The sequence below is a fragment of the Lepidochelys kempii genome, chromosome 12 (genome assembly GCF_965140265.1).
Source record: "Lepidochelys kempii isolate rLepKem1 chromosome 12, rLepKem1.hap2, whole genome shotgun sequence".
Lineage (NCBI taxonomy): Eukaryota > Metazoa > Chordata > Testudines > Cheloniidae > Lepidochelys > Lepidochelys kempii.
Window position 1 is genome coordinate 2,607,773 of NC_133267.1, and position 26,966 is coordinate 2,634,738.

The following is a 26,966-nucleotide window of genomic DNA, read 5'->3' on the forward strand; positions in this document are numbered from 1 at the left end:
GGAGGAGGGGGACATGGACCCACACACGTTTGTCCAAAGAGTCTCATTTGGTCGGCTGTTGTGTTTGGTCTGAGCGGCAAAATTCAAAGCAAACAGCTGAATCCAAAGGCAAATGGCAAGTTGCCAGCAGGGACAGATGGTGGGGGGGGCCATGACGGTCATAGTAGTGTTGGGGGGGGCCGATGGATCGGGGGGCAGCTCCATGCTACACCCCCTGTGCCCCCACAAATGCAATTAAAACACAGTCAAACTCCCCCCACACGAGAGTACAATTCAAAAGTTATTCAGTCTTACAGCCCCCTCCACGATGGTTCGTAGCTTCCCTGGGTGATTTTTTCTGTCGGCTATCTTCTCTTCTGGCTTTGTAATGAGGCTTTCAGCAGGCCAAGAATGTTGCAGAGATAAGAAGAATCTTCCTAGCTCGGTACGGGTTTAGAAATAACAGCAAAACGGCTGGGTCTGGGGGCTTCCACTCCCCTCCTCCGGGTAGCGGGTCGGCAGTCCTCCCCCCCTCCTCCGGGGATTTCAGCTGGGGCAAAAGCGGTGTCCGAGAGCAGGCGTGGGGGGGGGGGGCCGTGGCAGCAAGCTGGCAACCGACCAGCACTTGAACGGCAGCAAAAAAACAGCAAAAAAACCAAAACAAAATGAAGAAAAAGTGTCTGGCCCGGTCGGGGCGGGTGGGGGGGGGGAACTAAGCAGGGTCAAAAAGTAAGAAAATCCAGGCCAGGGGGCTTTAGGAGAGAATGGAAAGCAGATAGCGTAGCAGCAAGCGAAGGAGGTCCCTTTTCTCTGGGTAAGGGAACAGGGAAGGTTCCAGTATAATCAGGAACTTTCTGTAAACAATTAAGGCAGACAGGCTGATTAGAACACCTGCAGCCAATCAAGAAGCTGCTAGAATCAATTAAGGCAGGCTAATCAGGGGACCTGGGTTTAAAAAGGCTCTCACTCCAGGTAGTGAGGAGTGTGAGTGAGGAGCTGGGAGCAAAAGGCACAAGAAGCTGAGAGAGAAGGCGTACTACTGGAAGACTGAGAAGTACAAGCATCACCAGGAGGAAGGTCCTGTGGTGAGAATAAAGAAGGTGCTGGGAGGAGGCCATGGGGAAGTAGCCCAGGGACTTGTAGCTGTCAGTCAGCTGTTCCAGGAGCCACTGTAGACAGCTGCAATCCACAGGGCCCTGGGCTGGAACCTGGAGTAGAGGGCGGGCCCGGGTTCCCTCCAACTCCCTACTTGATACCGGAGGAGTTGAAAATGATTGTGGATTCCACCAGAGGGGAAGGTCTCCGGCCTGTTCCCAATCCACTAAGTGGATCAGCAGAGACTGCAGGGATTGTTCTTCCTTTTCCCCAGGCTAGCCAGTGATGAGGCTAACTGAGTGAACGGCAGATTTGAGCCACAAAAGTGGCCAAACTGAGGGCTGCTGTGAACCTCTGAGGCGAGAAAATCTGCCAATAAGCACAGGACCCACCAAGGCAGAGGAGGAACTTTGTCACAGGTTTCCTATGGGATTATCCCGTGCCTTGTAATCAAAATGTCATCTTCGGTGACTCTTGAATGGGTGGGGAAAATAGCTTCAGTGTGAAGTTCCTCTGCCAACTTCTGTGCACTCTTCAGAACGTTTTGAAATCTCCCATCTGACCGGTAAGACTGTAGGTATGACTTTGCTTTGTCCAGTTGTTCCATTGCTCAAGGTCAACACCTTGAAGTCTCTTGCTTACAACATTTATTTCAAACAGTATGTCATGCCACAACACTAAGCCACACAGAAATGTGAAGTTATGTATGTTTCTGGTGATTCCATTTTCCTCTGCCACTGTTCTCCCACGAACAGTTCCTGTCATAGCATTAGCCTCCATAATGGCAACTGTGGCTTCATCTATCTTCCCAATTTGGTGTTTGATAGGCTTTATCGCCTCCACTCGACTTTCCCATTGTGTGGCACTCAGTGGTTTCAGTGTCAGGGAGGATGTTCCCAGATCTTCTCTAGAAGCTGATGCTGCATCACTGACCACCAAGTTCAATGAATGAGAACTGCATGGGACAAAAAAAGCTCGAGGGTTTAACTCTCGGATCCGTGTCTGCACTCCTGTTCTTTCCTCTCACGTCGGCACCATTATCGTAGCCCTGACCTCTCATGTCAGCTATCGCAATTCCCGTATCTTGCAGCTTTTTAAGAAGCACATTTGTCATACCAGCTCCGGTAGCATCCTCAATGTCAATAAATTCTAGAAAATGCTCTGACAGTCACCATTGCAGGGACATTTTCACTAGGTTCTGTTGTTGTTACAAAACGCACCATTAAAGTCATTTGTTCTGTATGGCTGATGTCAGGTGTGCCGTCCAGAACAACAGAGTAATATCGTGCTGACTTCAGATCTGCCACAATCTTCTGTTTGACTTTTGTTGCCAGTAACTGTATGGTCTCATTTTGAATGGTTTTTCCAAGGTAGTGGTGTGTGTGCCACGACTTGGGTGGTGACTCTTCTTAGATGCTCCTGGAGTACAACATCAAACTCAGCCATCAGCTCCACAATTTTCAGGAAGTTTCCATTGTTTGGCACATACAGCTGATCTGCAGTGCCATGCAGGGCTAGGTTTTGGGTCGCAAGCATTGTCACAATGGCAATGAGCCTTCTCAGAACATTTTGCCAGTAAAGAGACTGACGCAATCTTCTCTTGATGCTGATCATCCATGGTGGCCTTTAACCTTAGTCTCATCTCCAGCTCTTTCCACCTGTGGAATGCTCTCTGGTGATTTGCTGCCTTCTCATGGCATGCCAGATTTCTAGCCAGATTTTTCCAGTCCTTTGTTCCTGTAGAACCCAATGTGGCTGGAACATTAGACTGGAAGAGTTTGCAACAAAACCAGTATGCAGCATTCTGGGTTTTTGAGTACATAAGCCATGGCCTCTCCACTTTGTCACCATTGGGGATTTCACGCCAGTAACGTGTTGGATGGAAACTTCTATTTTCATTGTCTTTGGGGAACATGAAGTTTTCCACTTGCTGTGGCCTGCGCAGTACAAGGAAGTCCCTTAGGCTTCTGCTCAAGCGGGTCCACAGTCCTGGATCCTCTGGACTCAAGGAACTAAACTCAGCAGCAGCTGTTTCTTGTGCCTCCACCACACTCTTCTGATCTGCACTTTTCTTCAGGACTGTGCATGGTTACATCCACTTGAGACGGAGATATGGATGCTACAGCAGCTGCCAGGTCACCTGCACTCTGACTGGAAGATCAGGCATCTCCTCACCACTCACATCCTCACTGGGGCCGGAAGGCTCACCGTGAACATTTGTGTCTACGTATCTCAGGAGAACTCCTTCCTGCTTAGATAGAAAAGCTTCCTTTGCTTTCTTTCTTTTTCTGAATGCTGCCCCAGAGGGGCGTTTTCTTCTTTCACTCATGGCTGCTGTTCTATGCTAGAGTGGCTCTCAACACTCAGTTGAAGGGGAGAAATAAGCAGGCTGGTAGCAGGGCCTGAGTGAGGGAAGAGATCAGCGTCTTAGGGCCTAACTGGCTCCTACTACTCCAGTTGACGGCCTGTTCTCCTCAAGTGGGTTCAGGGAAGCAGCAGGACACAGGAAGCTCCCTGAGAAGCTGGGGTTAATCAGTCCAGGCTCCTGGGGGGCTAGAGAGGTACATAAGAGGCTCCTCCTCCTCTCTCTCCCTGCAGCTCCTGCTGCTTTCTGTTATTCCCGCTCCCCTTTTCTCCTGCCTGCCTGTTCTGTCTCTTGTGCCCTCCTCCCTCCAGCCCAGCACTCCCCCATCTCTGTGTGTCTCGAGCAGAGCGAATACAGATGCACCAGCAGCAGACACCATTTTCTACACTCTGGGTCCTTGTGGCGCCATTTTCCCCCCCCCCAGAGTCTGGCACCTGAGGCGGCCGCCTCAGTTCACCTCCTGGCAAGGCCAGCCCTGGTGTGGACCACACCATAACAGGGAGCATCTCTCTACCACCATCTTCTCTCCCATTCATCACTGTGTGCACCTAACTCTCCTGCTGAACAGCTGCCCTGGGGCAACCACAGTAACGGCTTGTGTAGCCACGTACGTGGGGCAGTCATGGGATTCGAATCTAGGACCTACTGAGCAGAAAGCAGAATGGAAGTGGGGGGCTGGCCCCCCACTGAAACTTAGTGGGGTTTTGGTCGGCTCCCACCCACTATCGAAAGAAAGGGGAAGGGCCAAAGAGAAATCAGGATCGAGAGACAGTCAGTCCCCGGGGCCAATGGGGAGAGGCCAACACTCCGAATCCACCCAGTTGAAAAGGCAGGTGAGGGAGTCAGGAGCCTGGGGCTCTGTCCTCCCTGTGAGGTGGAGCTGCCTGGGTCACAGTAGGGCAGAGCTAAGGAGAGCAGCAGCCTGAGCTGAGCTGGAGGCAGAGCTGGACCTGGTGCAGTGCAGACCAGGCGTGCCGACAGGAGCCAGGGCTGAGCTGGGATAGCAGGCATCTGTTATGCCACGAGCAACACCGGAGAAGAGAGTGGTGAGCGGCTGGGGAGAGCAAGGGGGCTATGGGAGAGGGCCCAGCGAGGGGACACATGGCTAGGCTCAGAGCCGGCTGTGTGTGGTGCCCCCAGGCCCGGGTGGGGGGGGGGGTTTCTTGTTCCTTTAACCTTTTCCATTTTTCTTAGTTGCTGTTTAGTAAATTGTATTTAGTTTAGTATGAGTAATGATCAGTGGGCTAGGGCTGTGGCTGGTGCAGAGAGAATACCCCTACCCCTTGGCCTAAGTGACCATGACAAGACTAGGGTTAAACCTCCCAGGAATCCTGGGCCCAGCTTTATTGGGGGTAACAAGCTCTCTGCCACATGGGAGCGTGAAAGAACTGTCCTTAAGGTCAGGCAGGTTTCTGGGTAAAGGAAGTGGGAGTGAGGACTCAGGTCTTTTCGCTATCTGATTCCACTGGGGTAGTGCAGAAGCCAGAAAAGGCCCTCACAATAGTGGGACCATTCCCCCCACTTGCAATGAGCTTCCACCACTTGAGCTAGAGAAGTCCGCATTCGCAGACTCGTACACCTTTTATGGGACGCAGTGTGGTCTAGCAGACAGAGCACTGAACTGGGAATCAGGAGTCCTTGGTTATATTCCCAGCTCTGTCACTGGCCTGGTGGGTGACGTTGCGCAAGTCACTTTGCTGCGTTGTGCCTCTGTTTCCCCATCTGTCAAATGGGGATTATGATGATCAGTGTAAGAGCCTGCTATTATGTAGATCAGCCACTACAGGGCAACAGATTGAGATTCCTTACTACCCAGAGTGCAGATCACACTTACACTCAGCACTAATATTGCCTGCCCAGGTATTTCTATCTTATTTTAATGCAGCGCAGCAGCTGGAAACACGGAGAAGCCAAATCCACGGGACCAGCCAACTCCCCACTTGTCACCATGAAGAGCTCTGCAGACCGTAGTCTGGGGCTACTGCCTCATTAAAAAATATGCCACACAGTTCTCTCTCATATTTCAACAATCATGCAAAATAGATACAACTCTCATACCTCATCCCAGGTATGAGTTTATACCACTGGCCCTGAAAGATCAGCTTCATCTTTGACCTGACAGTTGATGTAAGAGTTTATAGCCCTTCTCAAACCTTATTCTAGCTACGCCATTTTTATTGTTCCTATCAATGTCTAATCCTTTTCTACATCCCACTAAGCTCTTGGATTTAATAATTTCCTGCAGCAGTGAGAACCAGGCCTCCTGGGTTCAGTTCTTGTCCCTCTGATAGAGCAGAAATAGAAATGGTCCAGGAAAAGGCAGCAGAAATTATTAGAAGCCTGTAGAGACTATATGAAGATAAATTAAAAAGATTAAGATGCTTTCCTTTAGAGAGGAGACGAATGAGGGGGAATATAAAATAATTACTGGGAGAGAGGAGGGTTCCCATTTATCCAATCTCATAACTTGGGAGCAAAGGGGCAGACAATGAAATGTAAATCAACAACTTCTACAGGGAAATTCTGTTTTATGCAATGCATAGTTAGCCAGTGGAACTCCCTGCCACAATATGTTAGTGGGATAGAAGGAGGACTTAAACATGTATATGAATAGTGAGAACATCAGCAGCTGTTACACTAGCTGGGATAACAATCCATAATGAGCATCCACTCGTGCATCAGGACAAAAGGCAGCCACATTAGTTGCCAGGGGTTCAGAAGATGTTTCTCCCATGGCTAGTGGATTCATAGAATATTAGGGTTGGAAGGGACCTCAGGAGGTCATCTAGTCCAACCCCCTGCTCAAAGCAGGACCGATCCCCAACTAAATCATCCCAGCCAGGGCTTTGTCAAGACTGATCTTAAAAACCTCTAATGAAAGAGATTCCATCACCGCCCTAGGTAACCCATTCCAGTGCTTCACCACCCTCCTAGTGAAAAAGTTTTACCTAATATCCAACCTAAACCTCCCCCACTGCTACTTGAGACCATTACTCCTTGTTCTGCCATCTAGTACCACTGAGAACAGTCTAGATCCATCCTCTTTGGAACCCCCTTTCAGGTAGTTGAAAGCAGCTATCCAATCCCCCCTCATTCTTCTCTTCTGCAGACTAAACAATCCCAGTTCCCTCAGCCTCTCCTCATAAATCATGTGTTCCAGCCCCCTAATAATTTCTGTTGCCCTCCGCTGGACTCTTCCCAGTTTTTCCACATCCTTCTTGTAGCATGGGGCCCAAAACTGGACACAGTACTCCAGATGAGGCCTCACCAATGTCAAATAGAGGGGAACGATCACGTCCCTCGATCTGCTGGCAATGCCCGTACTTATACATCCCAAAATGCCATTGTCCTTCTTGGCAACAATGACATACTGTTGACTCATATCCAGCTTCTTGTCCACCATAACCCCTAGGTCCTTTTCTGCAGAACTGCCACCTAGCCACTTGGTCCCTAGTCTGTAGCAGTGCATGGGATTCTTCTGTCCTAAGTGGAGAACTCTGCACTTGTCCCTTTTGCATAGGTGCCAACTTCTCCTGGTGCCGGTGGGTGCTCATGCTCCCCTGCCCTCACCCCAACTCCACCTCTGCCCTTCCCCCCATTCCAACCCCTTCCCCAAAGTCCCTACCCCAACTCCGCCCCCTCCCTGCCCCTATTGGACTCCTTCCCCAAATCCCCACCTCTTCCGTGCCTCCTCCCCTAAGCACGCCACGTTCCCGCTACTCCCCGCTCCCTCCCACAGCCTGTTACGCCGTGAAACAGCTGTTTCGTGGCGGCAAGTGCTGGGAGGAGAAGCAGGGAAGGCGTGCTCATGGGAGGAGGCAGAGGTGAGCTGGGGTGGGGCGGGGAGCTGCATTTTCAAAGGTGCCTAAGGGAATCAGGTGCTCAGATCTCATGGAAATCCAATGGGATCTGGACACCTGACTCCCTGAGGCTACTTTGACAAGGCAGCCTAATGCAACATGTGGCAAGATTCACACTCCCCACCTCTGGAGTGCAAGAGGATCCATGTGTCCATGCTAGGATCTAATCCCCCAGCATCGGTGGGACATCCTGGTCCCAATGAAGCCAATGACAAGTCTCTCACTGACTTCAGGGGGCCAGGATTTCCCCCTGAGCATAGTAGTATTGATGAGAGCAGCTTGCGGGTGCGATGCTGGCCCGAGCACCACTCACCTCTGCCATTTCAATTCTGCCATCTGCGTTCTTGTCATACTTCTGCATGAACTCCTTCATCTTCTCTGCAAAGTTGCCATTCTTAGAGTCCTGTGAACAAAGCGAGAAGGTTGTCCCTCTTGCACTCCAGCAGGGCCTCTGTGCCTCCCGCACTGTGTCTGGTCAGTGCATTGGCTTCGAGCCATGAAATAATGAGAGAGAACAGCAAATGGGAAGGACACTGCTTGGACGTCGAACAAGCCAGTACATCAGCAAGGAGTCCCTTTCTCTCTTAGCCCAAGGCAGGAGAGCCAACGGAATATCCTACCTCCAACGCATTTGGGTTAAATGATTATTACAATTGTGCCTATGCGCCCCATTGCGCTAGGCACTGTACACACACACACAGACAGACAGACCCTGCCTGGAAGAGTTTACAATGTAACTAGACAAGAAGAATTAGTCTCATTCCCGGCTAAGAAGCTGAGGCACAGTGAGACTGAGGGAGACTCAGGGCAGCAAGGGCAGAGCTAGGATCTGAATCAGATTTGCTGCACTGAGGTCAGTGCCTTAACCCCAAGCGTGCTCCCATCTAATCCAAGAGAGCAGACTGGCAGCTTGCAGGGAACACTAATCTCAATGAGTTTGAGGTGAGTAACAACCCAGCCTCACATCAAACCAGGAAAGGGAGCTGCCCATGTATCCCTGGCCAGCTAATGCCAGTGTCAGGGTTCCCTCCCCACTCTGAACTCTAGGCAGTTCAGATATGGGGACCTGGATGAAAGACCCCCTAAGCTTATTTCTACCAGTTTAGGTTAAAACTTTCCCAAGGCACAAATTCTTTGCCCTTGGACAGTCCGCTGCCACCACCAAGTGATTTAACAAAGAATCAGGGAAAGGACTACTTGGAGTTCCTATCCCCCCAAACCCCTTCACCCCCTTCCCTGGGGAGGCTTGAGAATAATATCCCAACCAATTGGTTACAAAGTGATCACAGACCCAAACCCCTGGGTCTTAGGACAATAGAGAAATCAGTCAGGTTCTTAAAAGAAGGATTTTATTTAAAAATAAAAATCACCTCTGTAAAATCAGGATGGAAAATAACTTTACAGGGTAACAAAAGATTCAAAAACACAGCAGAACTTCATCTTGGCTTAGTTTCAAAGTTACGAAAAACAGGAATAAACCTCCCTCCAGCAAAGGAAAAATTCACAAGCAAAAAACAAAAGATAATCTAACACACCTTGCCTGGCTTTTACTTACAATTTTTGTAATATGAGGGACTTTTAGGATGGTTTATAGGAGAAGGAGTTTTCTGACCTGATGTTTCTCTGCTTCCCAAGAGAACACACAAAAAACAAAAGCCTTCCCCCCAAGATTTGAAAGTATCTTCTTTCCCCATTGGTCCTTTTGGTCAGGTGCCAACCAGGTTATTTGAACTACTTCACTCCTCACAGGTAAGGAGGAATTCTAGGCTACCCTTAGCTGTATGGTTATGACAGCCAGCTTTACAGATTACTCTGTAAAGGCTGCAAACCCTTACTAGTGAGCGTAACACTCACTACCCAGAGCAGTCCTTTTAATGGCATTGGGGATCCTCTGGGCGGGGAGAGGTTGCAGGGTCAGGTTTTATTAATATAACTTTTGCTAAGGCGACTCTGTCTAAAGCTCCTGTTGACTCCAACGTTAACTCAACATTGCCAACTCTTGTGATTTATTGTGAGGCTCACACTGTTTGGTGTTTTCTCGTCAAGCCCCAGCTCCTGGAGTCATGTGATAATAGGAGAATTGCAGCTTGCATTTAAAAAAAAGTAGGATTTGAGCCCTTGGGTGTGTGGAGAAAAGCTGGAAAATGTGACGCCCCTAAAGGCTCCAACGACAAATATAAAGACCCCAGATCTATTATTTTTGTGATTGGGCGGGGGGGCGCTGGCCTGTGATTTTTGCGGGGTTGGCAATGTTGTTAATGACCCAAAAATGGCAAAGTAGATTTTGCAGAAACTTTCCTAAACAAACATCACCTTGGGGCTGAGACCAAGCCTGGAGGGCTAGATACTGGAGACACTTATGACATGGGCAAGCAGAATATTGTGTGTACCAGGGGAGAAAGACAATCAAACTACCCACATCCAGCTCTACTCAGATTGCAAGTCATAGGAGCTGGAAAACAATAACCCAGCCTTTCCCCAAGCAGCAGATTGAAGTTTAATGGTCACCCTCTTTTCAGAACCCTCTGCCTTAGTTGGCTTGTCATTTACTCTCTGAAAACAAGAGAAAAGATCACGAGTTATGAGGCTTTGTTGCTAGATTTCAGAGTAACAGCCGTGTTAGTCTGTATTCGCAAAAATAAAAGGAGTACTTGTGGCACCTTAGAGACTAAAGTGAGCTGTAGCTCACGAAAGCTTATGCTCAAATAAATTGGTTAGTCTCTAAGGTGCCACAAGTCCTCCTTTTCTTTTTGTTGCTAGAGTGTCTCAGCCATTAGAAGAGACCAAATTAGATGCTAAAAAACTGCTCGGTAGAGGAAGTGCAGTCCAGTGGTTAGAGGAGCGGGAACTAGGTGCTAGTGCTCCTGAATACTGTTCCTGATTCAGCCACTGACTTGCTCTGTGGCCTTAACCAAGTCTCTTCACCTTCCTTGTGCCTCATTTTCCCTATTGTTAAAAATGGGGCTAATCCTATTTCTCTCTTAGGATCGCTGTACAGCTTAATTAACCTCCATACACACAGTGGCTGGAGATCCTCAAATGCCAGGTACTATTAAAATTGTATTGACTTTTGTTTGGGGCCAGTTCTTCCATATGCGAATAATCGGATGGGTGGGTCCCTCTTTAAAGCAGCTTGGGTTTGCCATGCCTTTTTACCTTCTGGCCTTTGCACAGCCAAAGCAGTAGGAAAGGCCACCTGGGCTAAACCCAAGGAGGCCTAGGTTAGGCAAGGGGTTTTGATTGGCCAGCAGGGGGCAGTGTAATGATTGGGGCTGAGCAGTGTTTGGTCAGCAGGGGATGATGGGCAATGGATCCGCTAAGGAACAGGCACACAATAGGTGTCTGCACTCACGCCATGTCAAATGGCTTGGCCTGAGTGAGCAAACCTTGGCTGATGGGGACCCCAAACTGTGTGTGGAGGGGACAGCAGCACAAAGTGGAGCTAGTTTGCTGCCCTCTCAGCGCTTACATCCAACCCCCTGTAAAGGGAGCACAGCCCCAGAAGGAAAGAACAGTCAAAGCAGCAGTCTGGTTATGCCACAGCCCCTCCGAGGCAGTGAGGCCCTGCTCTCCAAGGCTGTTTGGAAGAAGTGGAGATCGTGTTTGCAGTGATTCCATAATTTATGCTGTCAGTTCCATCTGCAGCCTTGCATATGCTCCAATGAATATTGCACAGACATCTGCCAGCAGGCTGCCAGGCTCAGTGCCACCTGTGCCAGCCTGATGATCACATGGCAGCGGGCAAGCCTAGTTCAGTCTCACACTGGTGTGAGAAAGGGGGCTGTGTTGTAGGGAAAGCTCGTCTCTGGCTTGCCTTGGCCAGAGAGACGGCACCATGACCCAGAATACGAGGGTGATATTGGGGAGGAGGGGAGCAGAAAATGAGAGGAATAAATGAGGCTCTTTAGGGATTACCCCTTCCACACACCCCTTCCCAAAACCCATCTGTGGATGTTAGGGCTAGAATAAAAGTTTCATAAGGAAGGAGATAAGAGCTGGCTTGGTGGCAGGGCTCTGTGCTGTCACGCGGGACAAGTGGCTTCAGGGTCCAGTTTGGACTAGCAGAGACTGGACTCACACTGCAGAGCTGGTAGCTAGGGTCTGAAAATAGCAAATACCCTGAGTTGCTCAGCAGCGGCTCTCTCAGCTGGCTGAGGCGTGAATGGATTTCAGCCTGGTCCTTAGCCAGCGAGGACTGGCGCCTGAACCCACCCCAGATGCTTAAAAATCACAAGTCCGCCCCCCCCAAAATCAGGAGACTGGCTTAGAAATCACGAGTTTTTGGAAAAAATAACCCATTGGGGGTGATTTTTATTTGCCTGCTGATATTGGAAGCTTAAGGTTGTCCTCGTGTCACGTTCTCAAGCTGCTCTTTGCAAAGCCTGAGGGCTAGAAACGCGTTCGTATCGACCATTTTAAAACTGTTCTTTACTAACCACAAGCAGCCATGACCTGAATTTCCAATGTCAACTGCAATATGGCCCTGCGAGCTGCTGGGGCCTTAACATCAGTGGTGACGCAGAAGCGTGAGCGACCGCCCTGCTCCTTGCAGCACTGCGCTGCTAGCTCTATGCTGGGCCAGCGGGGTCAAAAGTGACGCAAAGGGGAGTACACCACCTACAGAACCTGTCACACACAACCCCTCCTTGTAGCTGGGGCACCGGGGCTGCAACACGTTCTCATGTAATCACTCGACTCCAGTAGCTGGGGCTTTAGGTAAAACATCAAATATTGCAAGACACAATAAAGTCACGGGAGTTGGCAACACAGATCGTGCAGCCTACAAACGCATATTTGCAGCAGATGTTTCCAGTGTTTACAGAGAGGCCATAGTTTTTTTAAACCCAACTGTGTAATAATGTGAACATATGGGGGAAATACCCTAACTTCTCATTACATGGAAATACTTGCCCAAGTATAAATTGGTAAGGCACATATTGATTCCTAGCCAAATCCTGCTGACTTTGAAGAGTCAGGACCAATCATCATCAAGAGGTTTAGCTTGGCACCCACACTGGGATTTTAGGTACCCTAGAAGTAGGCCTGAGATACGGAGTTCAGAACCAGACTTTTCCAACATCCAGAGCTGTTTGGAGCCAGGACTGGGACCCCACGCCAATCTCAGGTCAGACCCAAGCCCCTGAGTCCTTTTGAAATTTGCTTGTCACTACTGGGCATGGCCCCTAAAACTTGCAGGTGATGGGCAGAGATTCCAGCTCCCTGAGAATGGCTCTTCGTTGCAACCCTCATAGGGAATGAGGCAACACTGAGCTGTGCAGGAGACTCAGGTCAGGAGAAGAACAGGAAAGGAGGGAACAAAGAAGAGGAGGAAGAACAGCAGGAAGAGGAAAGGAAATGTATTTTTCTTACCACTCCAGCACCCTTCCTAGCACTTTCCAGCTCCTGGAAGAAGTTTTCCAGCTCCTTGCCTTCAATGTAGCCATTTCCTGCAAGGAAAACAAACATATGGTTAATAGTGGTTGAGCCAGTGATGGGCATAAGGCAGTGCTGGATTAAGGCCTGTGTGGAGAGGCCCAGCTCCTGGAGTCATGTGATTACATCAGAATTTAAACATTCAGAAAAAAAAAACCAAAATGAATTTCTAGCCTTTGTGGTTGGAAAAAAAAGCTTGAAAACATGGCCCAAGTGTAACCAACGCAGTGATGTCTGCCTGAGTCTGCAGAGAGTCTACGACAATTGCTTGGAGTGGGGAAACTGCCCCTTGTTTCTCAAAAGGGGGCTATCTCCAAGACCTTTTGCTCCAGGGCAACCCACCAAACCTGATTTGGCAGAGGGCTGGATGTAACAGGAGGAATAGAATGCAGCTGGCCTAGCCCACATATCTAACTAGTTTCACCGGGCTGCTGAAGTATGTCCGGAATGCCCCCACAGCCTACCCCGCTGCTCTTGGTGGAGACAACGGGGCTCCATACCGCTTCTCTTGCCTCTCTGGGAGTGGAGGCCCCCCTGCCACCTCTACTCCCAGCCGGGGCTGGGCCAGGGCACAGGGTTCTGGGGATACAGCCATGGAGGGCCTGGTACCATAGTGTGCCTGTGGTCCCAGATTGCCTTATTATCCATCCCCAGTCCATCGAACCGGAGGAGCTCTGTGTGTCTATGGAGTTCCCTTGCCACACTTCCCTGACCCCTGAGCAGAGGCAGGAAGGAGGCTCTTCAGCTACTCTCCCTTAAGCTCAGCTTGGGCGTCAGTAACTCAGCAGGGGCAGGGAGCAGGCTCAGGAGAGAGCAGCACAGATTCAGGCAGTGTCTGTTCTCTGGATTTCCCTTTGGCATTATTCACTCCTGCGAGGGCAGACTGGCGTTACTGGTGCTCAAGCCTTCCAAAATAGGCCCAGAACTTGGGCCAAAGGGCCGGGGCTTGCTTACAGCATCAGGAGAGAACTGGATATGGGCCCCCGGCACAACATTTTAGATCCAGGTCTGAAGTGTGAGGCTGTTGTAGCCAGGCTCTTGCCTCATGATTGGAAGACAGGCAGAACTCGGATGGGCTGGGTCGAAAGCAGACCGATAGACACAGCCTCTACTAACTGAAAGCATCGCATCTGGTGCACCTCCAGGCAACACTTTGCTCCAACACGTGCCTCAGTTTAACCCTCACCCTGTCTCATCCCATCCCCTCCTGCCCATCACACCCCAGTGACAGCTCAACCCCTGCCACACCCCACACCCCTGCCCAGCACACAGCATATGGGGTGTCACACTTTTGCATCTAACTGCAGGGTTAGAAGGGACAGCAAGGTTCCTCTAGTCCCGGGTTTCAGTTCACCACCATGATATGAATATGTCGTGTTTGTACAAAGGATGCCTTGTGAGGTCTCATTTTGTAAGTCTTGATTTGTTGAACAAGAATATCCTGTTGGATTATGTATGCTACCACTGTGTGCAAAGCTCTGAGGTATTGCTAGATGTGATACTGAAATGTGGTGTGAGGTTGGGAACACCATTACAACAAAGGAGTAGCCATCAATAGCCAGCTGGTCGTTAATGGCTCATCAACGCACAATCCACTCTTCCAGAGCCTTCTCAGAGAAGGCACGTACACAATGGAGCCTGCTTGAGCAATGGAGACTGCCTGACCCGCATGTCACAGCGAGGACCTTTTTGGCAGCTGGAAGAAGGTATAAAAAGAGAGCCTCTTCCCCGCCCCCACCCAACTCAACACCCGGAAGAAGGTCTGGAGGACAAAGACTTTGAACTGGGGGAGTTTGGTCCCAGGCTGGGGGTTCCCAGCTTGTGTATTACAAAACTGTACCCTGCTTGTACCGTCCGTCAGGGTGAGAAAAGCTGTTTCGTTCAACTCTTGCTTAGACTAAATGTTTAGGATTTAGAATGCGTGTTACCTTTTTATTTTCTTCTTTATTTTCTTAACTATCTCTGATCTTTATGCCTACCACTTACAATCACGTCAAATCTCTCTCTGTCGTTAATAAATTTACTTTTAATGTTGGGAAATCTGCTCATGTTACAAAGGCTGACACCAGCCCACTTTCCTTTGACGAAGTGGGGAACTAGGTAATGAACTTACACTGGCCAGGCTCCTGACCAGTGCAAACTAGTACAGTTCTGGGGTGCAAGACTGGGGAGCTGGCGGGGGGGAATTGGCTGGAGCCTCCCCATTGTGGGGTCATGAGTGGCTGCGAGACCATTCATGCAGCTCAGTTGGGTGTGTCCCTGCCAGTGGACGGCTGTGTGAGTGCAGGGCCTGTTAGTATCACCGTGTGAGAGACAGCCCAGGGTGGTGGCTTTGGAGGACTCAGTGAGTTCACAGTCCAGGATGCGCCTCGGAGACCTGCCAGACCACGTCAACAACCTGGCAAGATCTCATACAGAGATTTACTAGGTGCCATCCTGCATAGCAAGACCTAGCCTGTCAGCCTCCCAGGTTAGCCTGTTTGGGCCAGCTACAGCAGCAAGGTGACTCAAAGCCTTTCCAGAAGTTCAGATCTATAGCCCTAAGCAGGCCTGTGGGCTGTTGTAACGTGCAGCAGTGGGCTAGTCTACTGTTCTATGGTACTTATATGGCCCCCAATACCGTAGTGTCTGAGCACCTCACTGTCTATTACCATATTTATCCACATAACACCCTGGGACATAGGGAAGTGCTATTATCTCATTTTACAAATGGAGCTAAGTGACTTGCACAAGGTCACATGGGAAGTCTGTGGCACAGCAGTAGGTCTCCTCTGTACTATGCTACTGCTCTAACGGCAGAACCATCCACCCCCTCGTATCGAGCAGACAGGTGGCTGGCTGGCTAGGGCTGATGTGTGATGTGATAAGTGTCAATGTATGACGGAACCCAGTAGATTTGGAACCTCCTCACCATGTTTGAAAGAATCCCCTCTCTCTCCTGGTCTCCAAGAGCACAAAACAAAAGTCAGGTCTGGAACAAAGGCTCAGGGCTCTCTTACATTGGGTCGATCTGGGGCCTATGTAGCTTTGTTCCAACCCAGGCTCTGTAGTTAATAGTGTAGCAGCATTTCCATTATAAACCCTCATTTCAGGGGTATATAGCTCAGCCCCAAGTGCTCGGTCTGGGCTGTGACTTGCCGCACAAGTTGTCAGTCAACCAACCTACTTCTCTCTTCTTACCAATCTGAGGCTATGTCTACACTAAGTTACGCTACTCCAACTATGTGAATAACACAGCTGGAGTGGACATAGCTTAGGTTGACTTACTGCGGTATCTACTACTTGCCCCTCTCGTTTGGGGTGGAGTACTTGGGTTGACCGGATGGCGATCTACGGTCGATTCGGTGGAGCTTCACTAGACCCACTAAATCAACTTCCAGTATGTCAACCGCTGGAGCATGGATCCGGCTATAGTGTAGACATAGTCTAAGAGCATTAACTACAGCCCTTTTTGAAATTGCAGGAGAGAGGGGAAAAAAGAAAGATGGATCCAATTGAGATCCTTCTTAGAAGTCAGGCTCCAAAAATGGCTTTGTTTTTTTTTGTTAAAAAGAGGAAATGTGGGAAGTGAGTCTCCCTCAACTTGATCAGATCATTGCTTCTATGTTGAGATTGGACGTCGGTCAATGCACAACTAGTAAACGAAAATCAGCCACTGAATATGCAGCAACTTGTCTTCAAAGCTCTTTCCTATGCCGTCTGACGGTGCATCATGGCACCTTGCACGGACATTGCTCTTTCCTAGAGCCTTGAAAGACTGAAGAATCAGAGGAATTATTTTGATCACCACTAAAATGCAGCCACTTCAGGTGTGGCATGTGGCAGTCTGTAGCCATTTTACAGTCCATTAAATACAAACCCAGGATATTAAAACAGCAACAAGCCCCTCTACATGGAAACTAGCCAGGAAGAAGGAAACATAACCAAAATCTCCACAACCTGGACTCCCAAGAAGAGGCCATACTGCAACAGCGCCCAAATATCATTCAGAAAGATGGAGTCTGCAGCATGCCCCAAGGGTCAGGCTGGGACTATTTCAGACAGGGAATTTCTACGGGGGGGGGAGGGAGGAGGGAATTCCTAAGTCAATAGGTGCTCATGGAAAACGCACTGTCAGAAGCGCACACCCTCTTTTCAACCAACTTGGTCGTTCACAACGGGGGCAGCAGCGCGGCAAAGTTCTAGAGCCTCTCTCACTTCTTAATAATCCCTAGCTCTTATCTAGTACGTTCCAGCTGTAGCTCCCAAAGCACTCTACAAAGGATGTTAGAATCATTATCCTCACAGTGGATGGGGAAACTGAGGCACAGAGAAGGGAAATGACTTGCCTAAGGTCACCCAGCAAGCCAGTGGCAGAGCTGGATAGAACTGAGGTCTCCCGAGTCCCAGTCCAGTGCTCCATCCATTAGATCACCCTGCCTTTGAGATCCCAGACTTCGTAGGTCAACAACACCACCTTGCACTCCACTCAGAAACCAACAAGCAGCCATTGCTGATCATGGATGGTTCGTTCTTGCTCACATGCTAAGGGTCTAACTGAGCACCATATATAGGGTCAGGAAAGAGTTTTCCCCTGGGTCAGATTGGCAGTAACCATGGGGGTTTTAACCTTCCTCTGTAGTGTGTGGGTGCAGGTCACTTGCCAGGATTATCTGGGCATATCTCAGTTAATCAGTTCTCTGCCCTCGTAGGGGCCTTCTGTTCCCTGCCTGTGGCACATCATAGTTTGGTTTCCTGGGGGCCGTAATACCTTGGTCTCATTTCTCTCGTTGTGTCAGTGTGCAGGTGGCCTGTGCTATACAGGGAGTCAGACTGGATGATCTGGTGCTCCCTTCTGGTCTGGAACTCTATGACTCTATAATGGCAAGTACTCCACGTAGCAAACTGACTGCTGCATTCTGCGTCAGCTTCCACATGGAGTTAAGGTGGCTATGTAGAGCGTCGACCCTAGAGGTCATAAAGACATGGATCAGTTTAGGGAGGCAGGATATAATTCCCCAACCTGGAATTTGTCCAGGACACTGAGACCAGCATCCCTGCCCTGATGATAGGTACTTGTCCCTTCCCATCTCATCTGAATGCTGAATATTGACTCGGGTGTTACCAGCCCACAGGCTGGAACGGCCCCAGAGATCTGCCTGGCTAAATAGCCCTAAGCACCGTTTGGAATTCTTTGCCAACTGATGGAGAGAACATCTATGGATGTAAAAAGCTGCCTTAATTCATATTTATCCAACTTCCAGAAATGGCTCAGGAATCTCTCTCATGAAAGACTCACAACAAAATTAAATACAACCTCCCACCTGTGATGTCGAACAGCGTGTATCCTGATGCTCTACATTACAATCATTCTTTGTTGGGAATGGAAGGGTTGGGCGGGAGATAAGGTAGGATGCCAGGGTTGAAGCCTAGAGTTACAGAAAGCTTTACTATGGTTTCAAACTTGAAACTCGACTCAGGTTTGCCAAAAGATTCTTAAAACTGGGCCAAGATTCCAATAACCCTGGGCTGGTATTAAGTTTTTGGACTGCAACCATGTCCGATCCTCTGGATTCACTCATTTTTAATTCCAACCCAGGCAAAACCTCGGTCTTTATTCCTCTCCAAGAGAGACAATGTCTGGAAGTTGAAGCTAGACAAATTCAGACTGTAACAAAGGTGTATGATTTAGCAGTGAAGTAACTAACCATTGGAGCAATGTCCTGAGAGCCATGGTGTCCTGCGTGACCTTGTGGAAGGCCTTTAGCCTCTCTGTGCAATGGGGATAATAATGCTTCCCTGCCTGACACAGGTGTTGTGAAGATAAATACATTAAAGATTGTGACATGCCTTGAGCTGTTCAATGCAAAGTGCTATACAGGAAATAGGTATTTATTATTTATTAGGATTACGGTGGCTTCTCCATCAGTGGCAATTTTTAAAATCAAGACCAGATGTTTTTCTAAAAGATCTGCTCCAGTTCAAGCAAGTGTTAGTTCAGGGAAGGGCTAAGTGTTCTGCAGGGAGGTCACAGTGGTCCCTTCTGTCCTTAGAATCTATGAGTTGTGCTAGGTGCTGTAAGCACATACAGTGAGAGACAGTCTCTGGCCCACAGCCTAAACAGATACGCGTCACGGGCAACTGAGGCCTGGAGAGGAGAAGGGTTTTGCCCAAGGTCACACAGCAGGTCAGGGATCATGCCAAGAAACCAGGCAGGGTTGCCAACTCCACATAGCAGGAAGTCACTGTACAAACCTTGAAAAATGGCTAGATGTTGCTGTTTAAGCACTCAAAAGGAGTCAAAAATGTCACTAAACAAAATGTCCAGAGAATTCAACATCTATCTATCTATCTATCTCTATCTATCTGTATATGCACCCAGGCAAGTTTAGTCACAAAATCATTGACAAGCAGCTCAGTAATGTTAATAAAATCCATTCCATGCTCTTCTTACTACATTCTGTTGCACACCAAGCCAATGTCATTATGTCTCAGTTGAGCACGTCCTTGGAAGGAATCACATTCTTGGGCTGAGATCACTATAATCTGCAGGCGAGGAAAAGAAGTTTGTGGAGGCTAATTAAATAGTTTGCTAAAGCCAGGCACACTTTGGTGAGAGCAGCAGATTAGCCAGGGCTTGTTTTTAGCCACGTGTCTTCTTTCTTGCTGCTCTGTAGTAGGTAGCACAGCCTGTGAGGCAGGGAAAGCTGGCTAATGAAGTGGGCAGGGCTGGGGAGGCAGGTTCGCCAGTGAGGAGAGCCGCATGGATGGAAGGTGGGGTGGAATGAGACAGGGCCATGTGCCCCAATGGGGCAGGGGGCACTGTGCCTCCACGGTTGAAGCCCTTACTACAGGACTGAATGTGGAGTTAGCTTGATTTCGGCTCCCCTTTACTCCTTCCCCTGGCTGGCCTGGGGTTAGCTGCCCAGCTGGGGGGACTGGGAAGGGGTCCAGCTAGCAGATTTTTGTTTTAAAATCTACTTTCTTGGTTCCCTGCAGCACCGAGCACAGGTCAGATGAATACCCTGGCTCTCCCTTTCACTAACCTGTCGGCTCAAATCCAGGCTGGCAAGAAAGTGAGGCTCAGCTGAAATTAACCAACCCCAGCCCTGTCTGAAGCACTTGCATGAGAGGAAAGTGATCAGGAACAGCCAGCATGGATTCACCAAGGGAAGGTCATGCCTGACTAATCTAATCGCCTTTTATGATGAGATTACTGGTTCTGTGGATGAAGGGAAAGCAGTGGATGTATTGTTTCTTGACTTTAGCAAAGCTTTTGACACGGTCTCCCACAGTATTCTTGTCAGCAAGTTAAGGAAGTATGGGCTGGATGAATGCACTACAAGGTGGGTAGAAAGCTGGCTAGATTGTCGGGCTCAACGGGTAGTGATCAATGGCTCCATATCTAGTTGGCAGCCGGTATCAAGTGGAGTGCCCCAAGGGTCGGTCCTGGGGCCAGTTTTGTTCAATATCTTCATAAATGATCTGGAGGATGGTGTGGATTGCACTCTCAGCAAATTTGCAGATGATACTAAACTGGGAGGAGTGGTAGATACGCTGGAGGGGAGGGATAGGATACAGAAGGACCTAGACAAATTGGAGGATTGGGCCAAAAGAAATCTGATGAGGTTCAATAAGGATAAGTGCAGGGTCCTGCACTTAGGATGGAAGAACCCAATGCACAGCTACAGACTAGGGACCGAATGGCTAGGCAGCAGTTCTGCGGAAAAGGACCTAGGGGTAACAGTGGACGAGAAGCTGGATATGAGTCAGCAGTGTGCCCTTGTTGCCAAGAAGGTCAATGGCATTTTGGGATGTATAAGTAGGGGCATAGCGAGCAGATCGAGGGACGTGATCGTTCCCCTCTATTCGACATTGGTGAGGCCTCATCTGGACTACTGTGTCCAGTTTTGGGCCCCACACTTCAAGAAGGATGTGGATAAATTGGAGAGAGTCCAGCGAAGGGCAACAAAAATGATTAGGGGACTGGAACACATGAGTTACGAGGAGAGGCTGAGGGAGCTGGGATTGTTTAGCCTGCAGAAGAGAAGAATGAGGGGGGATTTGATAGCTGCTTTCAACTACCTGAAAGGGGGTTCCAAAGAGGATGGCTCTAGACTGTTCTCAATGGTAGCAGATGACAGAACGAGGAGTAATGGTCTCAAGTTGCAGTGGGGGAGGTTTAGATTGGATATTAGGAAAAACTTTTTCACTAAGAGGGTGGTGAAACACTGGAATGCGTTACCTAGGGAGGTGGTAGAATCTCCTTCCTTAGAGGTTTTTAAGGTCAGGCTTGACAAAGCCCTGGCTGGGATGATTTAACTGGGAATTGGTCCTGCTTTGAGCAGGGGGTTGGACTATTTGACCTTCTGGGGTCCCTTCCAACCCTGATATTCTATGATTCTATGATTCTATGAACCAGGCTTAACGTGGTAATTTACAAAAGTAAACCGCCCAGGTTAGTTACACCAGTGGAGATTTCTCTAATATGGGCAGGGGCATAATGTGGGCATGTTTTAACAGAGCCACAGATTGGGCCAGCAAGGCCGGGAGGTCCGCCTGGCTGGAGGGCTGAGCTGTGAGATGGGACAGACCAGTGCAGGCTGAGAAGGCTGTGGACAGGGGATGCTAGAGCTGAGGAGGAGGATGCAGCATGGCTTGCCATGAGGGTGTGCACTGGCTAGGGAGTGACCCCGCCACACATATCCCTCACCCCTGCATTAGACTGTAAGCACTCCAGGGCTGGCCCTTTCCTTTTATATTTCTTGTATATTTATGGTTATGGGCTGACTGTGTGCTTGGTGCTGTAACTGCAATGAATGTGGCCGCTGTGGGGGTCAGGGGCAGTTTGCTGTAATGTCCCAGGCAGGTCAGATACATAGAATCATAGAATATCAGGGTTGGAAGGGACCTCAGGTCATCTAGTCCAACCCCTTGCTCAAAGCAGGACCAATCCCCAACTAAATCATGATCTATTGCTGCCAGATGAAATGGTCTAATGGAAATGCACATACCCTCATTAGCTGCTCTTCTCTCTTGCACCAGTTCCTGTTCACTGGGAAGGTAGTTCTTGGGGCCTGTTTCTTCTCTGCTTCTTGTGTGAGGAATTGCTCCCAGTGTCATGGCGCTGAGGCTTAGCTACAGAACATTGAACTTGAAAATGCCTGACGAAGCCCTGGCATGTGGGTCACTGGGAGAAACTGCAGCAGAGAGAGGAAGCTGATGTGGGGGGAATCTCGGAGAGCCTCTGCTGCTACCCAGGTACAGCCATTGCTAGGACACCAGAATGAAGCTCTTATGGAGAGCTCCTTCTGTGTGCGTCCCTCTCCATGACTGGGTAACCCCGGCAGGGCCTCTTGGGACAGTATTGCTGCGAGTCGCCATTAAAGCATCTGCACTCCCATGATGGGATAAGCCCTTACTCAAGTTAAAAATCATCCTGAAGGTGATGGGAATTCTGCCTGTGAAAGGACTGGGAGGATACCAGGAACTTGCCCATTTGTTATATCTATCAATGGTATTTACATGGCCGCTGTAACAGGGTGACTGGCCCTTTAAGGGGAAACAGCTGCAGTGCCCACCTGTGATGCTTAATTCATGCCCCAAGTGCAGAAAATGAGCAGTCAGGTCCCATGTCTAAATCAGATCCTCTGGGGTGGAGAGCAAACAGAAGCCTGTGGCCAGCCAGAGAGAATCCACATTCTGGGAGCTGCTGTCGGATAGAGAGGAGAGAGAGACTAGGGGTACCAAAAAGCCCTGCAGTAGCAAGTCTCCGAGTCTGGGTCAATGGACTTTGCTAAAAGGAGCAGTGTAGCCATTCTGCCTGGGTTGGAGCCTTCATTCTTGGAGTGTGTTGTCTGCAGCGCCTCCTGCTGGTGTCCCTCCGCACCTAGACCTGCCTCTTCACTAGCTCCTCCTCCTTCGCAGCTGTCTTTGTGGCAGAATGTAGGGGGTGACTGCAGAGACAAAAGATGCCTTTGACCAGGGGAGAGGGAGATCAGATAGTGGCCAGCTGCAGTCTGCAGGCACGGGTGCTGTTAACCTCAAGCTCTCATTGTTTTAATGTAAAGAACACCACGCTCCCTGCATGATGGTCTCTTGCTGGGTATGACCGAGCTGCAGCTCCTCCCTGAGACAAGTCAGCTCAGCTACCCACCCAGTGCATGCTGTCCAGCCACAGGGCTGCCGGTGAGACCTCCAGGGTGTGCTCAGGGTCCGCCTCAGAATTATAGCCTAGGCTCACAGAGCGAGCGGTGGAAGGAGCCAACTGTAGCGACTCATCCAGTCCATTCCCATTCCCTAGGGCAGGGATGGGCCACTTTAAGGTAGCAGAGGGCCACAAAAATCTACTAAAACCCTTTGGCGGGTTGGGATAGTTGGGTCTTGCCTCCAGGTGAGGTGATGTGATGTGGGCGGGGGCGGGGGGGGAGGTCGGGTCTTGCTCCGGGGGAGTGGATTTGGTGACCAAGATGCCCTGTGCAAATCCTGCAGCAGCAGCTCCTTCCCACAGGACTGGGCACAGCTTCCTGCGCTGGCCCATTGGATCTTGCCACAGTGTCACATGACATACGTGTCCCCCTTTGGGCAGGGCTCATTCCTCGCCCTGCCCCCTTGCTGGCCCTAGATGTGCCAGATCACCTGCCCCAACCTGGACTGTGGCGGGCCAAATCAAATGACCTGGCAGGCTGGATGCAGCTCCTATGCCACCAATTGCCCATCCCTGCCCTAGGGTATCCAGCGTTTGCGTTTATAATGAGGTAGCACCCAACAGCCACAGCCAAGTTGGGCCCCACTGTGCTAGGACCTGTGCAAATCTATCATAAATTACAGTCCATGCCCTAAAAGACCATTGCCTGGTCGCTCTCTCCTTCCCCACATGGCAGCTCTTTGCTGAACACCTGGCATTGGTTGATTGGCATGAAGGACTTTGTGGGACTTACCTAGTGCAAAGACTGGGGTCAAGGAGTGAGATGGGATATGACTGAGGAATTCAGTTACAAATGGCACAGTGAAAAGTGACCAGTTCCTTCTTTCTCCATAATGAGAATGGTGGGGGTCAGCAGCTGGAAATGCTTCTCCCCATAGGGTGGAGTTCATGGCTGCAGAAGGCCATTGTGTCAGGCGCTGACCCAGATGATTTTATCAAGAACATCTGCAGCTATTGCAAGCAAAAGATAAATCAGTCTCATGCTTCAAGGGCTGGGCATACGCTGGTTGCTGCTATGGTCAGGAGGAATTACATACTTATCCCTCAACCTCCCATAGACTGCACAGGTGTTCCTATGCATCATTAGGAGTTCTTATCTTCCTCTGAGCTCTCTAGCATTGACTGCTTTTGGAAGAAGTTTATTGATGGCCCAATGGGCTGGTGCCCCAGTGCTTTGTGACATGCTGCAGTAACAGAGATTCACTTGTTAAAATTCCCAAGGAGATAAATAGCTCCTCGTGATAACTGCTGAATTTCCTTAGTTATAGAAAAACAGCCCGTATGTTCTGTAAACGACACAACTTGGTGTTTAGGCAGTGCCAAGTTTCTTTAAACATAGACATTCAGTATCTATCACTAGAACTCTTTGTTTACTTACTTTTGACCAAAAAAAGAGACTGTTTTTACACAATGCATAATTAGCCGGTGGAACTCATTGCTACAAATATCACTGAGGCCAAGAGCTTACCGGGATTCAGAAAAGACTCAAACATTTATATAGCTAGTGAGAACATCCACATTTAGATTAACTAGGACTATACATGCACCAACTCCAGAACAGGGAAGGGCTAGAAGCCTGCGTTGCTTCAGGGCCTAAACCAACATCTCATGGAGGAGTTAATTAGAAACTTCTCTTGAGGGTTGGTCATTAACAAATGTCCACTGGTGGGTCCTGCTATGGCCCCTATTATCTGAGCACCTCACAATGTTAACCAGAGTTGTCCTGGCAGCTCCCCTGGGAGGCAGGGAAGTGCTATTACCCTTGTCTGACAGATGAGGAAGTGAGGCACAGAGACAGACTAAGGCCCTTCTTCAGGGTCACACAGAGACCAATAGCAGAGCAAGGAATCGGACCTGGGTGTGTCTCAGTCGCCGGGATCATTGCTGATGTGCATGGGGGAGGCTTGTACTGCCACAGCCCCTGTGGCAACTAGCTCGTGGGGCTAGAAGACATCAGTCTCCATGACTGGCATGCTGGCACCTTTCATCCAAGCAGAGTTCCACTCGATGGCACCACTAACTCGCTCAGTGTCCTCTTGGAGCAATGCACGTTGCCCAGGATTCTCTGCTTGCTGTCTCCTTGTAGATCCCTTGTTTTCCTCCCAGGACCTGCACCCCCCTTCCTCTTTTGTTTTTTGCTGGCTCCTGTGTTCTTTTGACCTCTTTGTTTTCACGGGCAGAGCCCCACCACACACTGATCAAAAAGGCTGGTGCCCTGCACCCACACATACATCCAAGCAGTGTCCCGCTAGCTCCCTTCTTCTTGTCTGGGGGTCTCCGCCTGGTGCCTCGCACAGATGCTCTTCTGTTGTACCTTTGACCCATCTCTGCACTGTTCATTTGTCCCATTAGTTGACCTCAGGGTTTTTCTGGCTCTTCCCCACGCCGAAGTGGATGGCCCTCCCTTCACTGGAGATCAAAGAGCCCAGAGCCTTTCGCTAGCATTGAAAAGTACTTTGAAAATTCCAGTCCCTTGCTGAGCTCCTTTTGGCAACTTGGCGCTGGGGCCTCAATCCACAGGGCTGCACGAGTGGTTTCCTGGAAAGGACCACCTCTCTTTGCTGCCCTGCCAGAAATAGTCCTCCCAGGAAGGGCGCAGGCAAGCCATTGCCAGTCGAGCCTCACGTGGATCTTGCAGCAGCCTTTCCCCAGTCGCTGGGCAGCCAGGTTGGAAGGGTCAGTGAACAAAGTATGGCTGGCTGCTTTGGCCCTGGAAGGAGCTGCCGTCTGGCTTGCAAAACATTTAACGGCCTTCTACGCTGCTGTACACTTAAAGCTGGGGTTCCTATGGTAACAATGCCTGCTCTCTCTCTTAATGAATTCATTCCCAATTAGTTTCCGTTCGGTCTCCCTTCCTTTCTCTCTCTAACTCCAGTTCATCTCTCTGCCGTCACTTTCTAATTGCCATCTGAAAGGCTCCCGTGTTCGGGTGTTCTCATGTGGAGCAGAGCAAGCAGGGCGAGGCTCCATCAAAGACTGAATAAAGCGGCCGGGGGGTGCGGCGCTCAGCCAGGAATCCGGGGAGCGGGGAGCAGTGATCGCTATCTCCCGCCACCTTCCTATCCAAGCCGGCTACACAAAGAGAGATGCCACTGACATCCCCTCCGCGCCCCTCCCCCACCCAGCAGCTGGGCGTGTGAGTGCACCAGGCCCCTAGAAACAACGAGCAATCGCATCGTGTCTGCGCTTTCCCAGCACGGTGAGTAATGAGGCTTGTCCTGCAACCGTGCCTGGAATGACACACACGTACAAGGCCTGGTCTGCATTGCACAGCGCTACGCTGGGACTGGAAAGGAAGAAACGCGGACAGATCTGAGCTCCTTTACCCACCTAGAATACAGAAGAGGAAGCTGTGACGAGATTTTCTCTCGGCTGCACCAAAGAGAAGCTCTGGAGAACGAAACACCCAAAGGCAAGAACTAAGGAGACACCTGCTTGTCTCCCCCGGCCCCCTCTACCTTCTTACTGAACTGTTTGGGAATGACTAACTCCTCTATGGCTATACTGCAATTAGACACCCGCGGATCAGGCTCGGGGCTAAGGGGCTGTTTAATTGTGATGTAGACGTTCAGGCTAGGACTGCAGCCCGGGCTCTAGGACTCTGCAAGGGCATTAACATGGCAATTAAACAGCCCCTGAGCCCGAGCCCCGCGAGCCCGAGCCAGCTGGCATGGGCCAGCCGTGGTGTCTAGTTGCAGTGCAGGCATATCCTAAGACTATTAGGGCTTGAAGGTTGTGCCGTGTATTACTGGAAAGGTCATCTTTCATGCATGCTAAAGTACCAGCTTAGAGTGCTTCCATTCCTGCCTCTCAGAGCCCAGGGCACTGGGGTAAGCAATTGCTCACCCAGTCCGCTGGTTCCTGTATGTGGGGTTTCCATTGTCACCCACCCTTGACTGATGGTGGGTCTGTACGGTTACTAGGACAAGTAGCGTGAGCATTTGGGGCCAACGCACCATCACTGTGCCGATGACATTTGGCTCTGTCCCTCATTCAGTGGACACCATGTGTGGACCCTGCTTTCCCAGTGGGCCTGCCGAAGGGTGAG

The 26,966-nt window shown here is 49.9% G+C and overlaps 1 protein-coding gene across 2 annotated transcripts in view; it reads right to left on the reverse strand.

Annotated features, from left to right (window-relative positions):
• CALB2 (calbindin 2) overlaps positions 1–26,966 on the reverse strand; it is a 73,475-nt gene that overhangs the window by 24,729 nt on the left and 21,780 nt on the right. For both annotated transcript variants that reach the window (XM_073307153.1, XM_073307152.1), the window contains exons 2-3: positions 12,670–12,746; positions 7,613–7,702 (exon numbers count right to left, since the gene is read on the reverse strand). In XM_073307153.1, coding sequence (XP_073163254.1) covers positions 7,613–7,702; positions 12,670–12,746 — 167 coding nt within the window. The remainder of the gene's footprint in view (positions 1–7,612; positions 7,703–12,669; positions 12,747–26,966) is intronic.